The sequence below is a fragment of the Myotis davidii genome, unplaced genomic scaffold (genome assembly GCF_000327345.1).
Source record: "Myotis davidii unplaced genomic scaffold, ASM32734v1 scaffold72, whole genome shotgun sequence".
Classification (NCBI taxonomy): domain Eukaryota; kingdom Metazoa; phylum Chordata; class Mammalia; order Chiroptera; family Vespertilionidae; genus Myotis; species Myotis davidii.
The window spans coordinates 2748571-2761908 of record NW_006284618.1 but is presented as its reverse complement, the minus strand read 5'-3'; the positions used below and the strand labels follow the sequence as shown (position 1 = coordinate 2761908).

At 60.9% G+C, this 13338-nt stretch overlaps 1 protein-coding gene across 1 annotated transcript; it reads left to right on the top strand.

Annotated features, from left to right (window-relative positions):
• Position 1: 1 nt before the first annotated feature.
• On the top strand, positions 2–12789 carry PWWP2B (PWWP domain containing 2B; the record flags this gene model as incomplete). Its single annotated transcript, XM_006754973.2, has 2 exons — positions 2–980; positions 11086–12789. Coding segments are annotated over 2 exons (993 nt in total), but the record flags the coding sequence as incomplete, so codon positions are not given.
• Positions 12790–13338: the final 549 nt, after the last annotated feature.

The window sequence follows — 13338 nt, the reverse complement described above, 5'->3', positions numbered from 1 at the left end:
CCCCAGCTGCCTGCGGCCACGGCGGGTCCTCTGCGAGAAGTGCAAGAGCACCCTGAGCCCCCCGGAGGCTGGCCCCGCGCCTCCGGCCACCCCCCGGCCTCGCAGGAGACTGGGCAGTGGCTCTGACCCAGACAGGGAGCTCCGCAAACATGAGGACCCAGATGGCGGGGGTGAAACCACGGCCTCGGCCACCACCAGGAGAAGCAAGAGGGAGAGGCGGGAGGAGGACCAGGCTCTGGTCCCACGGAGCCCGGCCATCAAGATCTCCTACAGCACACCTCAGGGCAAGGGCGAGGTGGTGGAGATCCCTTCCCGCGTGCATGGCTCCCTGGAGCCCTTCTGCCCCCCGCAGGCCCTGCCCAGCGCCCCAGACCCCGAGGCAGCTCGGGACAGGCCACCTGACGGGCCCTCCGCCTCCATCCCGAAGCTGAAGCTGACACGGCCCGTGCCCCCCAGTGCTGACCTGCCGCCCCCCAAGATCCGCCTGAAGCCCCACCGCCTGGGCGCTGGTGAGCAGGAGCCTGTCTATAGGGCTGAGCTGGTGGAGGAGCTCAACGGCCGTGGGCAAGGTGCCCAGGCCAGCTCCCCTGCCCACCCTGCCTCTGGCTCTGCCCACGGTGCCCTGGCGGACTTGTCTTCGGGAAGTTCTGGGGAGGACGACGACTTCAAGACATGTCGCCAGGGTAAACACGGGCGCGACAGCCTGGCTTTTCTCACCAGCTGCTCTGGGAGCAGGACAGACTATGCCCGGGAGTCGCTGTGGAGCAGCGACAGCCTGGACGAGTCCAAATCGTCCAGCTCAGAAGTCACGTCGCCAGACACATGTGACCTCTCCTCTGGCGATGGCGTGTCCGTGCCGTCCACCTCCAAGCGCGCAGGGCAGACCGTTCCGCCCCTGACGGTCAGGCTGCACACGCAGAGCATCTCCAAGTGCGTGACCGAGGATGGAAGGACCGTGGCCGTAGGGGACATCGTGTGGGGTAAGATTCATGGTTTCCCTTGGTGGCCAGCACGTGTCCTTGACATCAATCTTAGCCAGAAGGAGGACGGGGAGCCCTCTTGGCAAGAAGCGAAAGTCTCGTGGTTTGGTTCTCCAACGACATCATTCTTGTCCATTTCCAAACTCTCCCCTTTCTCTGAATTTTTCAAACTGAGATTTAACCGTAAGAAGAAGGGGATGTATCGGAGAGCTATAACAGAGGCCGCCAATGCCGCGCGACACGTGGCCCCGGAAATCAGGGAGCTCTTAACCCAGTTTGAAACATGACTGGGGCTCCCTGACCAGGTGAGTGTGTGCGCGGAGGGCGGCCTCCTTCCTGGCCATCCCCAGCTGGCATCTGGGTTACTGTCCCTCTGCTCTGGGCCCTGCAGGGGGTGGGGAGGTCTCCTCCCCATCTGCCTCGCTGTTCCGAAGGGGGCCATCTGGAAAGTCGTCCTGCGAGCTGGCAGCGTCACCCGGCTGTGCAGAGCACAGGAGACACACTTTAGGAGTAGCCGCCGGCAGCCGCTTGTTCAAAGAACGGAGCTCGTTTGTGTTTTGTGACCATTTTTCAAAATGCCCGTAAAGGGGTTCCTCCCTCTGTCAGCCTTTGGCAGAAAGGGGTGCATTTTTTTTTAAATTTTTTTTAGGGGTGCATTTTTTAAAGGTGACGGTTTTGACTGATGGGGGAGTGCAGGGAGGGGTTCCTCTTCTGTCACCGTTCTGCGGGAACACGCCCTCCTGTGCCCTCCTGCTCCCACGCAGGTCAGGGGCCATTCTGGGGTCTCCGCTTGGCAGGAAGGAGCAAGGTCATCGAGCTGCCTACCCTCAGATGTAGCCCCACCCTTCTGCAAGTGGCTGGGTGCTCCAGGCTTCTGGAGCGGCTCTGGAGCCTGTCCCCAGGCAGGGTCTCACCCTCCATCTCTCCCTTCAGGAGAACACTGTAGGCTCTCTGGTCACGTACCTTAGAGACTCTGTGAGCTGGGGACTGTCACCATGTGGGGTTGGAGATGTCACCAAGGGCATGTCTGTGGTCATCCTGTGGGGTATTGGGACATGGCCAAGGGGCTGAGGCCACCTGCCACGAGCCACCCGTGGGCCCTGAGATGCTGGGTGTGTCCCCATGTGATGGCTTCCACCAGCTGGCGCCTGGGTGAGGGGGTGTGTCCAGGGCCACTGGCACTGCTGAGGACAAGAGGAGTCCTCTACCCCAGCTGGACTTCTTCCTCGGTCTTCGTGACCTTCAGATGACCTTGTCTGGACTGGCCTGCCTGCTCACCCACCTGTCTATGCCCCAGTTTCCCAGGTGATGAGCCATCAGGCCTCAGCAGGGCCAGCTAACATATGGCTGGGGAAGGAGTTTGTGGGGCGCCTGGCAGAGCTCACTGCTGCACCTCGTGCAGCGGGGATCCCAGGGTAGAAGCCATGTTGAGGGGCTTGTCCCCACTTTGTCTCCCCACCTGCTTCTTGCATCAGGCTGATGACCACCTTGAGTTGCTCTCAGGAGTCTGGGTACAAACCTCTCCTCTCCTGACCCAGGCACATCTCCCACCAGTTCTGGGCCTTCCTATTGGGTGTGGGCGTGGCCTCGGCCTGGCAACATTGAGCCAGCGAAGGTCATGTGATGGCCCCCCATGGGGAGGGTGGCAGGCTTGATTGAGGAGGAAGGTTCCAGGTGAAGGTCAGATGCCCTCCAGTCAGCTTCCTAGGACTTCTGCCTGCTGTATCTTGGCTCAGCGGGGATCCCTGGGCTGCGCCCACATCCTGTTGGCCTGGGGGCCATCCCCAGGATCTTGTCTGTCTTTATGCTCTTTGCAGCCCCCAACCCACCCCTCTGCTCACACAAGGTCCATTCTGCTTTTGGCCTGGTCTGGAGGCCGGCATGGAGGTGGGCCCAAGCTGTCACTGACGGAGTGGTGAGTAGGTCAGTCCTCAGAGGGACCTTCAGGCCCCAGGTCATGGTGAGCAGTTACAGGGGATGGTGAGCCCACGCAGCATCAGCCCAAGTGCAGCTCTCGGCCCTGGAACCCTGCTCCGGGAGCCCCCGTGCTGGGAGAATGCCACCCGGGGGTTCAGGGCTGGCTGCTAGTCAGGAAGCAGAAGGAAGAATCTTGCTGGGCGGGTTTGCCTGCTGAGGGCCTGTGCCCACAAACAGGCCTCTTCTGAGTCTCATTCTGGGCTCTCAATTCTGGGGCCGTGCCCATGCCCCCCAGCGGTGTGCACAGCTCCGGGAGCCTGGTCTGCTGGGGTTCTTTTAGCCCCAAAGCACCAAGTCCCCTGTTTGAGGATTAGGCTGTGAGTGGAGGTCCTCACCAGGTGGCTGACTTGCTGTCGTAACTGAGCCTCGGTTTCCCTCTCTGCATGGGGTCAGTGGCCTCCTGGAAGTTTGTTTTGAAGCGTCCGCAGTGCTGTTTGCAGGGGCAGCCCCTCCGGCCAGCTCTTGAAGGGGAAACTGGGAACCCCTTTTACTAGGGAAGGCGGGCTCCCATGGCGAGGCGAGGGCCAGGAACCCTGGTGCCTCCCTGAACTGGCAGGTGAAATGCCATTCAGTGTCCCAGCCCCCCGGGCAGCGGGGAATTTACAGGTTCCGTGTGAGCTGGGTGGGACACAGGGCTGCCGTCCAGCCTCCCATGGAACCCAGTGCCCAGTTCCTGCCTTTCCTGGCCCAGTGTCGGGGCTGCTGGTTGGCAGGGGACTTTCTTGGGCTCACACAGTAGAGCCTCCCTGGTCTGCCTTCGGGTGGGCAGCTCTGAGCGCTGCATTTTCTACTTCTCTGAGCAAAAGGCGTCTTTGGGGCTGGCCTCATCCTCTGCATTGCCTTCCTGTGGCCAGTCACAAATGACCACACGCCGGGCGTCTAGCAACAGCAGAGTCATTCTCATGGTCCTGGAGGCCAGAAGCCCCAAATCAGTGTGTCGGCTGGACCGTGCTTCCTGCAGAGGCTTGTGGGGGTGGGGGAGGGGCCCTCTTCTAGCTCCTGGGGGACTCCAGGCTGCTGGCCACGTCACCCCAATCCTGGCCTCTCCTCCTCTGCAGGGTTGAGACTCTCCTATAAGGACCCTGGGACGGCATTTGTAGGCCACCTGAGTCACCGCAGAGTCTAACTCCTGCAGCACCTTCCCCGTTGAAGGTCGCATTCTGGTTCCAGTTTGAGACTTGAGGTCCCGGGGGCACACACACCTACTGCGCCCTGCCATCTGCCCCGCAGCTCCGTCGGGGGCTGGGGCGCAGCTCAGAGTCCCCAGCGTCTGCGACAGTCAGTGGTGAAGTGGACGGGTTGTGTTCCGGAAGGATCAGGGACCCTGCAGGTTGGCTGTGCACTCCAGATGTGGGTCCTCCGGTGTCATCATGGCGGTTTCTGCTGGGAATGTCCGATACCGATCAGAAACATCAACCGGGAACTGGGTGGTGTTACTGGCGGAGCCGGCACTCCTGATGGGCAGTCACAGATTCTGTGTGAATGTGGTGCCGCTGGTCAGACGAGGACAAAAGCGCCCAGATCCGGTCTCCAGGTTTTGACTTTTTTGATGTGTTTGTTCCTTGAGCTGCGTGCCCCACACTAGCTCTCCTCTTCCTTCCAGCTCTGAATACAGATGTATTTCTGCTTCTGAAGATGGTTTCCAGCTGACATTGCTTCCAGGGGATTCAGGTCCTCTGGGAGGTTGTAATTATTTTGTTCCAGAAGGAAACGCAAGCCTGTAATTCCGAGCCTGCTGCGGGGGCTCAGGCCCTGTCCCACCTGCAGCTCCTGACACCGTCCTGCCGCCTCCTCCAGCCTCATGGAGGTCTGGGCGGCCGGTGGGTGCGGCGGGGGCCCCAGGAGCAGGGGCAGGGGCACAGCAATGCCCAGGTAGTCTCCGGGGTGTTTGCAGTTGCTCTTCCGGGACCAGGTCCCTGGGGGAGGGGCTTTGGTCTGTCCTTGCCCACCTGGGCCTTCCTGCTGCCTTCCTGCTGCTCAGGTGCCTTGACCTCACAGAAGAGCGCTTTGCGGGGATCTTCACTGATTCCTGGTCTCCACTTCCTGCTTCAAGTTCTCATCGCTGGCCCAGCTGATGGCTGCACCCCCGACGGGGTCAGAGGTCCAAGGGCACTTGAGGGGTCAGCGGTCCTGTGCTGCACCTTCGTGTTCGGTCAGGGCCCTTCCACGGGGCAGCAGCACTCTGCCTGGGACCCATCTTCCTTGGCGTTGCCTGCCTCGGCCATGCTTAGCCGTGCTGCGGGGCACTGGTCACCCGTAAGTTCAGATACAGCCTTGCAGAAAGGCAGGGCGGGTCCGAGTCGGTTCCCGCCCGCCTTCCAGGGTGACCAGTGAACTCTGGCCTGAGCCTGTGCTCATTTCAGTCCATGTGGTGCCACCCTCCGCAGGGCGGAGACAGTGGCTGTGCCTTCTATGTCCCAGGGTTGTGTTTGGGGGCCTTCGGCGGCTCCCTGGGGGCTCTGCACACTCCCCTGCCTGAGGACAGTGGAGCTGGGAGCCAGGCCCAGCACCTTGCTTTGGTGGTTCTCACTTTGGACCATGGCTACTCATTTCTTTGCTCAGAAACCTCACTGATGGCACCATTTTCAGAAACGCTGTGGTTTGGGAAAACAGGCCTTGTTCGGGTTTTAAGCATTGAGAGAAGCAAGCCAGTCACCATCCTAGGACCCTGGGCACTGGCCGGCCTTGTCCTCCTTCCCACCCAATGTCCATGCAGCACAGCCTCCTTGTGGGGGCAGGGGAGCCCCTCCTGTCACCCCCATCTTCTCAATCAGCCCCAGCTAGAGACTTGGGGGAGGGGAGCACAGCCTCAGCCAGCCTCACTGCGGGCTCCTTGGTGGTGTTCTCGGCCCATGGGGGCACTCCTGGAGGGGGCGCTACTCCTGTGAGGTCGGCTGGGGCAGCAGGGACAGAGGGGGAGAAGGGGCTGTCAGCACTGCATGCGGGCGGGGCGGCCTGGCGGGGCCTTGGGCCCTGGGCATGGGAGGCAGGGCCCGGCTGGGAGACACTGGGGAGGTCTGTCCTCCCCAGAGCAGGGGTGGCTGGGGGTGGGGGGGCCTGTGTACGGTGTGTGGTTCCCTAGGCCCAGGTGGAGGCTGGAGGTGGTGCCATCTCCATGGATGTGAGGGGGTGAGCTGCCTCCTGCCAGGACTGGACCGAGCCTTGTAAGGGTGACTGTCGGGGAGGAAGAACCTTGGGGCCATGGTCGTGGAGGAGCCAGAGGGACCCCACAGTCCTGCAGATGGTCGAGGGGGCGGGGAGAAAGTGTCATGGGGCAGTTGGGTTGCTTCCTGGCCCGAGGGGTATCTCCCGGCCTGGGGAGCCCCTGGAAAAACAGCTTTCCTTGAACTGCAGCCAGCATAGCCCTTTCCACCGTCTCCGAGTCAGGTGGAGGGGGGGAGGGACAGCAGGGGCTCGGGGGGCTGGCCAGGCCGGCTGTGGTCAAGGGACAGGGGCCTCCTCTCCCAGAGAGAGGGTCCCCCAGAAATGCCTGTAATTACAAGGGGTGGATGCCTGGGCCGGCCAGGGTGGGAGGAGGGAAGTGAGTGGGCAGAGTTTCTGTCCTATTCTGAGGGACGTTTCCTGGCCCATCAGTTAAGAGAAAAGCGCAGGGTAATTCCTGGTTTGTCTCTAGGTTTCTAAGAAGACTGTGTCCTCAGGAAGGCCCAGCCCCACCAGAGCGCCCTGCTGGCTGCATCAGGCAGGGAGGGCGGGGCTGATGCCCAGTAAAGGCTGCCTCTCCCATGGGCTGCTTTGGCGGTTCTCTTTGGGGAGGGGGTGCCTGGAAGGCACCCGTGTGCCCGGCCGGTAACCTCGCGAGGCCGATGTGTATTTTTCTCCTGAGGATCTCGGCTGATGGATGGTTAACGACATCTTCAAAGGCCGCCCTGTTGATGGAGGGGGACTTTGCAGTTTAATGATCTCCCAGGCTGTGTGTTTCTTTGCATAAGCTAAGCTTGGTCGCCTTTGATCCTGAAACACAATGAAAAGGGGTGGCAGTGGCAGCTTCCGGTGTGGGGGGGCCCACCTGTGCCAGCAGCCCTGACGGTGATCCCACTGTGATCTCTGCAGACGCCCAGTGGCCCTGCTTCACCAGATCACAAATGCAGCTCCTGGCCATCCTGGAGGTTTGGGGGAGGGGGTCCCCCATCCGGCATGAGGATGAACAGAGATGGGGCTGCCCGGAACCCTGCCCAGTGTGGGTGTCGTCCTCACCTGGGCTCCTGCCTGGACGTTTGTCACCTGTTGGGGAGACCAGACTGTGCTGTCACAGCTGCTTTCCCATTTGAGAGATGAAAAGGCAGAAGGGAAATGGTTCTGCAGGAATGAATTTGCGTGACAGGTTAGGACCCACGCGAACTCTCTTTTAGTCACTTGGAGCCTGCTCTCCTCAGATGTGATGGCCATGGCCTCGTCCACCTAGGGTGGAGGCAGTGGCGGTGAGGATGGGTGGAACCATCAGTTCCCTGCATCCATGGGGAGTGGTATCACCCTCATCCGCTGCCCTAAGGTGCCCCCAGGTGGGTCTCTCTTCTAGAACACACTTCCCAGACCCAGTGCAGTGTCTTCTGGAGCCTTGGCCAAGGAAGGGGCTGCCACACAGGGTCAGGCAGAAACCCTGCCCTCAGGTGCCTGTTGGGGCAGTGTTTGCTCCAGCCTCCGGATTGAGCCCCCTCCCTGCCAGGAGTGTGGTTGGGGCCGGAGTGGGTGGTCAGGCCTAGGTGAGCAAGGAGACCTGTTGCTATCAGAGGCTGGGCGCCTCAGGGCACCTCACTGCAGGTGTCAGCCTACTGTCAGGGTGAGTACTGAGGTGGGGCCCCCGACCCACAAGGCCTCAGGTCTCATGGGATCCCCTCCGTTTGGAGACAGGCCTTCCCTGTGGTGACACCTGGATCACAGACATCTGCCCTCCAGGACTGAGAGAGGGTACATGTCGGCTGAGCTGAGAGCAGCTGACCTTGGCAGCTCCTCCACCTCATGCCCAGGAGCCAGATGGTGGACTCAGGGCCTGGATGGGCAGTGGCAGTGCAAGGAGGGGCCATCACCCATGTCCACCCTGTCCCAGCGCCTTGTCCCACCTCCCCCAGGCTTCCCATGTGCCCCCACTTGGGGCCAGGGCGGTCATCCACGGATGACCATGGCTTACAGTCCTGCCATGGCACTGGGCGGGCGGGGTGCACACAGGACTGGCCTAGGATTCTGACCCATCTGTGCGGGGCCAGCGCCGGGAGCCCGGGGCCGCTGCTGAGCCAGTGGGAAGCTATTTGGGTTTCTCGGCACGTCTCTCCTGGAGTTTCTTAGATGTGAATGGAAAAGGCTTGGATTCCTATTGCACGTCACACAGCAGGGCAAGATGGTCTCTCATGGAATCTCTTCCCACTCAATTCTTATTTGCATCAGTGTCATATGTGTGCAAATTTTAAAGAAACTAATGAAAGCATTTATCTCCTTGTTCCTGAAGGACCCACTTATTCTGCTGTCCCTTGTTTCATGGGTTTTCAGTTTAGGCGTTATTCACAGACTCCTCTGTGGAAAAATGTTGCAATCTTATAATCCGTATTTCTTGGCCACACGTGCACACAAGCGTAAGGTTTGGCTACATCAAGATTCAGTGTTATAGTAGAAATTGCAGCTTATCCATGTGGGTAATTATGAATATATTTTACTTCTGTTCAGCTCTGTTCTCTGCAGAGCTGACTGGCCTCAGTCTGTGGCTGCTTTATATGTATACTAGAGGCCTGGTGCATGAAAATTCATGCACTGGACGGGGGTCCCGAAGCCTGGCCTGCCCCCTCTCACAGTCCGGGAGCCCTCAGGGGCAGGAGGCAACCTGGTGATCAGGGGAAGGCGATCCCCCATCACACCTCTGCTGCTGCCACTGCCTGCAGCGCAAGCCTCGGGTGGCCTTGGTTACCTGTGCCTTGGGCTGTCCTGGGCGGCTGGAGGGCTGAGGGGACTGGGGGACTCCAGAGGCAGGCGTGCATGCAGGGTGGCCAGGCCTGCCTGGGGATAGGCCCAGCCTTGCCGTGCATCTGCCGCCCTGGTGGGGCTGAGGGGACTGGGTGCACCGTCTTGTGGCTGTGGGCGCCACCATCTTTGAGGGCATGGAAGTCAATTAACATATTCCCTCCTTATTGGCTGTGGGCACCACCATCTTTGCAACAGCATGAGAGTCAATTAGCATATCCCCTCTTTATTAGACAGGATATATGCTTTATTTCCCACCAGAGAATATTTTTCCATTGGTGTTTAGGGAGAGTGGAAGAGAGAGGGAAGACAGAGAGAAACATTGATGTGAGAGAAACACATCGATTGGTTGCCTCCCACACGAGCCCTGACCAGGGCCTGGGCTGGGGAGGAGCCTGCAACCCAGGTACATGCCCTTGACCGGAATCGAACCCAGGACCCTTTGGTCCACAGACTGGTGCTCTATCCACTGAGCCAAACCGGCCAGGGCAGTTTTTATATTTTTATCCCTTGTTTGTCCCCAGCCCTCTAAGGGAAATTGAACTCTCTCATGTCGGCAGCACGTGAGGTATTTGTTTCAGTCTGTGATCACCGTGCGAACCAACTTCCCCAAAGCACAGTGGCTTAAAGCTGCTGTGTTATCATTCATGATTCTTTTTCTTTTCATTGATTTCTGAGAGGAAGGGAGAGGGGGAGAGAGGAGAGAGAGAGAGAGAGAGAGAAACATCAATGATGAGAGAGAATCATGGATCGGCTGCCTCCTGCACGCCCTACACTGGGGATGGAGCCCACAACCCTGGCATGTGCCCTGACTGGGAATCCACCTGTGACCACCTGGTTCCTAGGTCGATGACGCTCAACACCAGCCGGGTTCTCATGATTGTCCCCTGGCTCCTCCCCTGCCTGAGGCCTCAGCCGGGGCACTGGTACAGGCCAGATAGAGTGGCCATCCGCCCCCGACAGGCACACGCTGTCATCCTCTCTCACTCACACGCAGGGCCCTCCAGCCGGCTGGATGGGCTTCTGCCCTGCATGAGGCCTCAGGACAGTCGGTGCTGTCATCTTGGGGCCGGGCCAGAGCCCTGCACAGATCACTTCTGCCTCTTGTGTTGGGGAAGCCTCAGGGGTGGGTGGGGAGACTCCTCCCCTCCCGGGGGGCGGGGCAGCGGGATCTGTGGCCCCTCCTGTTCCTGGAGCCTGACCCTGTGGACTCCAGGCTGCTCTAGCCTGGCCTCTCCCTCCCCTGGCCTCTCCCCCTCTTTCCTGTTTCCTGGGCCCCTGCCCCTCTCTGTCCCTCCAGGCACCTCCTGGGTCACACGTGGCATTGCAGACCTGCCATGCCTCCTCCACCGCCTGACTAGCGGGAGTGGGGAATGCTTTTCCTTTTCTGAAGGCCAGGCTGCTTTTCGGAGGGTGGGGGGTGAAGGGGGGGAAGTCCCTGAGACAACTGGGCGAAGTGCCTGTTTGTCCCTGTGGCCAGGCCTGCCCGCTCTGGGATGGCCTTCCAGAGGCCAGTGGTCAGATGGGAGGTGGGGACACAGTGAAAAGCAGAGCTGAAGCCCATGGTCCCTGGAAAAGGATTTTCTATTTGAGGGTGTGTCCCTCCCCCACCCGGGGAGTTTCCCCAGGCCTGGGGGGTAGGGGCCTGGACTTGGGGGAGTGACTCCATAGGATATGCCAGTCACAAGCCCCCTGACAGTCACACACTGGGGTCCTTCTGAGCCATGAACCAGGGCCATGTGCACAGCCATTAGCTCCCCCAAACCCCGGCCCAGAGGAGCCCGAAGGACCTAGAACAGCAGCATCCCCTCAGCACGTGTGTGTCTGGCCAGGGCTGCGGGCTTTAGGGTGAGTCCTGAAGTCCGGGCCCTCGAGGCCTCAGCAGCCTGCATCTTCCCCCAGATAGTTCAGGGCCCCTGGTAGTGGGAGGGGCTCAGGGGTCCCTGCCCAGGACAGGAGCAGCAGGCACTGTGTGGCCCAGTGGCCGAGGCACACAGGGAGGCGGGACTCTGAGATGGTGAGGGTCCGTGGGAGCTGGGGTGCTGGGGAGAGGCTGAGAAGATGCCCAGTAGATGCTCAGGCCTGGTGCTTGGACCCCAAGGGACCTGTGCCATACATACTTGGCCCCTGGTAACCTCTGCCCCTTTCTGCTTCTCACAAGGTCACCGACGATGAGGGCATGGCCGTTCTCCTGGAGCTTCCGACTTCGGGGGTGTCCTCCATGCCCCCCATTCCTTCCGAGGGGCCCCGCGTGCCTTCTGGCCGGCTGCGTGCAGAACCACGCCAGGCCCGCGGTGGTCAGCCTGGCGCCGGGCTTCCTGGGAGGAGCAGGTGTGTCTGGCTGTAAGGACAGAACCACAGGAGCGCCGCGGGGCCTGGCGGCTGAATGTATTTATTCTCCTGACGCAGACGTTCGCTTTTCTGGCTGTGGAGCAGCGGGAGCCCGGGTCCCCCTCACCCCCTGCGGCCTCATCCCTCCTGGGCAGGGCTGTCAGCTCAGGGCCTCCCTGCAGGCTCCAGGACACCAATTGCACGTGTGGGTCCTTCAAGCCCTCACAGGGTCTCTGTGGACTAGAGGGGCGGACACCCTCCCTCCTCCTCCCCGCTCACCCGGAGCTTGGGTCCTACCCGGTGCCCAGCACAGGCTCCAGGGCCCCCGCCCCCAAGATGCCAGGAGGTACCCGTATGTGTGAGGCCATGAGGGCTGTCACTTCGATAACAGACTTGACCACAGAAAGGACAAAACGTCGCTCTGCTGTTTGTAAGTGTGTGTTCCTTTCCCTCTTTTGTCACTTTAAAGACCAAAAAGAAATAAGGAAGAAAAAAAATGAGTTTTGCTCTTTCTTTGTTCAGCGTTTTTGAGAATAGAGGGAGCTGTGTGTCCACTGATACCTGTGCCCCCAGAGCTCGGCTGCCCTGTTGAAGGGACCCCGCCCATGTTGAGGTCTACCCCCCAAGAGATGGCCACCTGTTCCCAGCTCTGCTGCTCGGGGAGGCAGTGGGTTCTGCCTCCCTGGAGCCCTGTAGGTGACACCGACGTCCCCAGTGGGGTCCTCTGGGTCCCCTCTCCAGGGAGCCCCCTTCCTGCCCCTGCCTTGGGGTCTCAGCAGAGCCAAGGCCCCGCGAGGGGCAGGTGGCCTGGCCTCCGAGTGCCAGGACCCACCTTGAGGGGAGAAGTGGCTGCCCAACGGGTGTCACCTGGGTCTGGGGAAGTACGAGGCAGAGAGAGACAGGGCGTCCTTTGTAAGCTGGGCATTGCCCCCTGGAGAAACATGTCTTAAATGGAGTGACTCGGCTCAGGTTCCCGGAGATGGTCAGCCATGTGCAGCTCTGGCCTGGACACTTTTACTCCTGACCACCCAGCCGGGGTCCCCGAGCTCAGGTGCAAGGACAGAGACCCGTACAGGAGCTTTGGATTCAGCAGCAGCATCTCAAGCTCCAGGGCTGGGCGAGGCCCTGCAGGAGACACGCAGGCCCTGCCCCGGGCCAACCCCTCCTAAAGGCCAGCTGAGGTCCAGCCCCCAAATGACCCTCAGGCCTGTAGGCTCCTGGTCTCTCGGCTGTCCAGTCCCTGATGGCCCAATGCTGTCCAGTCCTGCTGGGTGCCGTCCTGCTCTGGGCCTGAGTCCGCCGTGCCCACAGCCACCCCCTAGCTCAGGTGCCCAGGATGGGGTGCCTCTCTCAGGGCTGCCCTCGCTAAAGCCCTCTCAGCCCGTTTGAGGGGCTGGACGGAGCCGAGTCCTGGCTGCTCCCACTGGAGCTGGCCAGTTCTCCACCCCCACCCTACCCAGCCAGGGATGCTGGCCCCTGGGTGTGCTGGGACAGACAGCAGTTGTAATTAAAAGGGAAGGCGGCGGCGTGTGTTTTTAAGGCTTTGTGACTGTTTCTTTAGGCAGCAAATTAATCATGTTTTCATGTCAGTGTGATTTCATGGTGCTCACACCCTGCTTGGCTGTGTGGTCGTCATCCATCCCGGGATCTGGGAAGTGAGCGAGACCCCATACCTGGGCTGGTGCCCCTCCTTCCTGGGTGACGTCCGGGTGCCATGGTGACATCGGCACTCTGCCCTTCCCTTACCCAGCCACCCCTCCAGAGAGGACCCCGCACAATGGGGTGGGAAGTGGGTGCGCTTCCCTGGGGGCGAGGGCGCTTGGGAACACCTCCTCCCTGGGACAGGCTGGGAGAGGGAAGCCATGCCAGCCTGTGAGGCCTGCTGGGCCCTGGGTCGGTGACGCTGTCACCAAGGCCGGCCTCCCTCCCTGCCCCGCCCGCCGGAGAAGGCACCCTGGCAGCCCCGGCCGATTTATTTTTAGCCCTGCCTGATGCCAAGATTGGCCTTCTCACCTCAGATCAGAAATCGGAGGGTGAGGCCCGCAGGCCTCTGATGGCAGGGCAGCCAGTCTGAAGAGCAGGA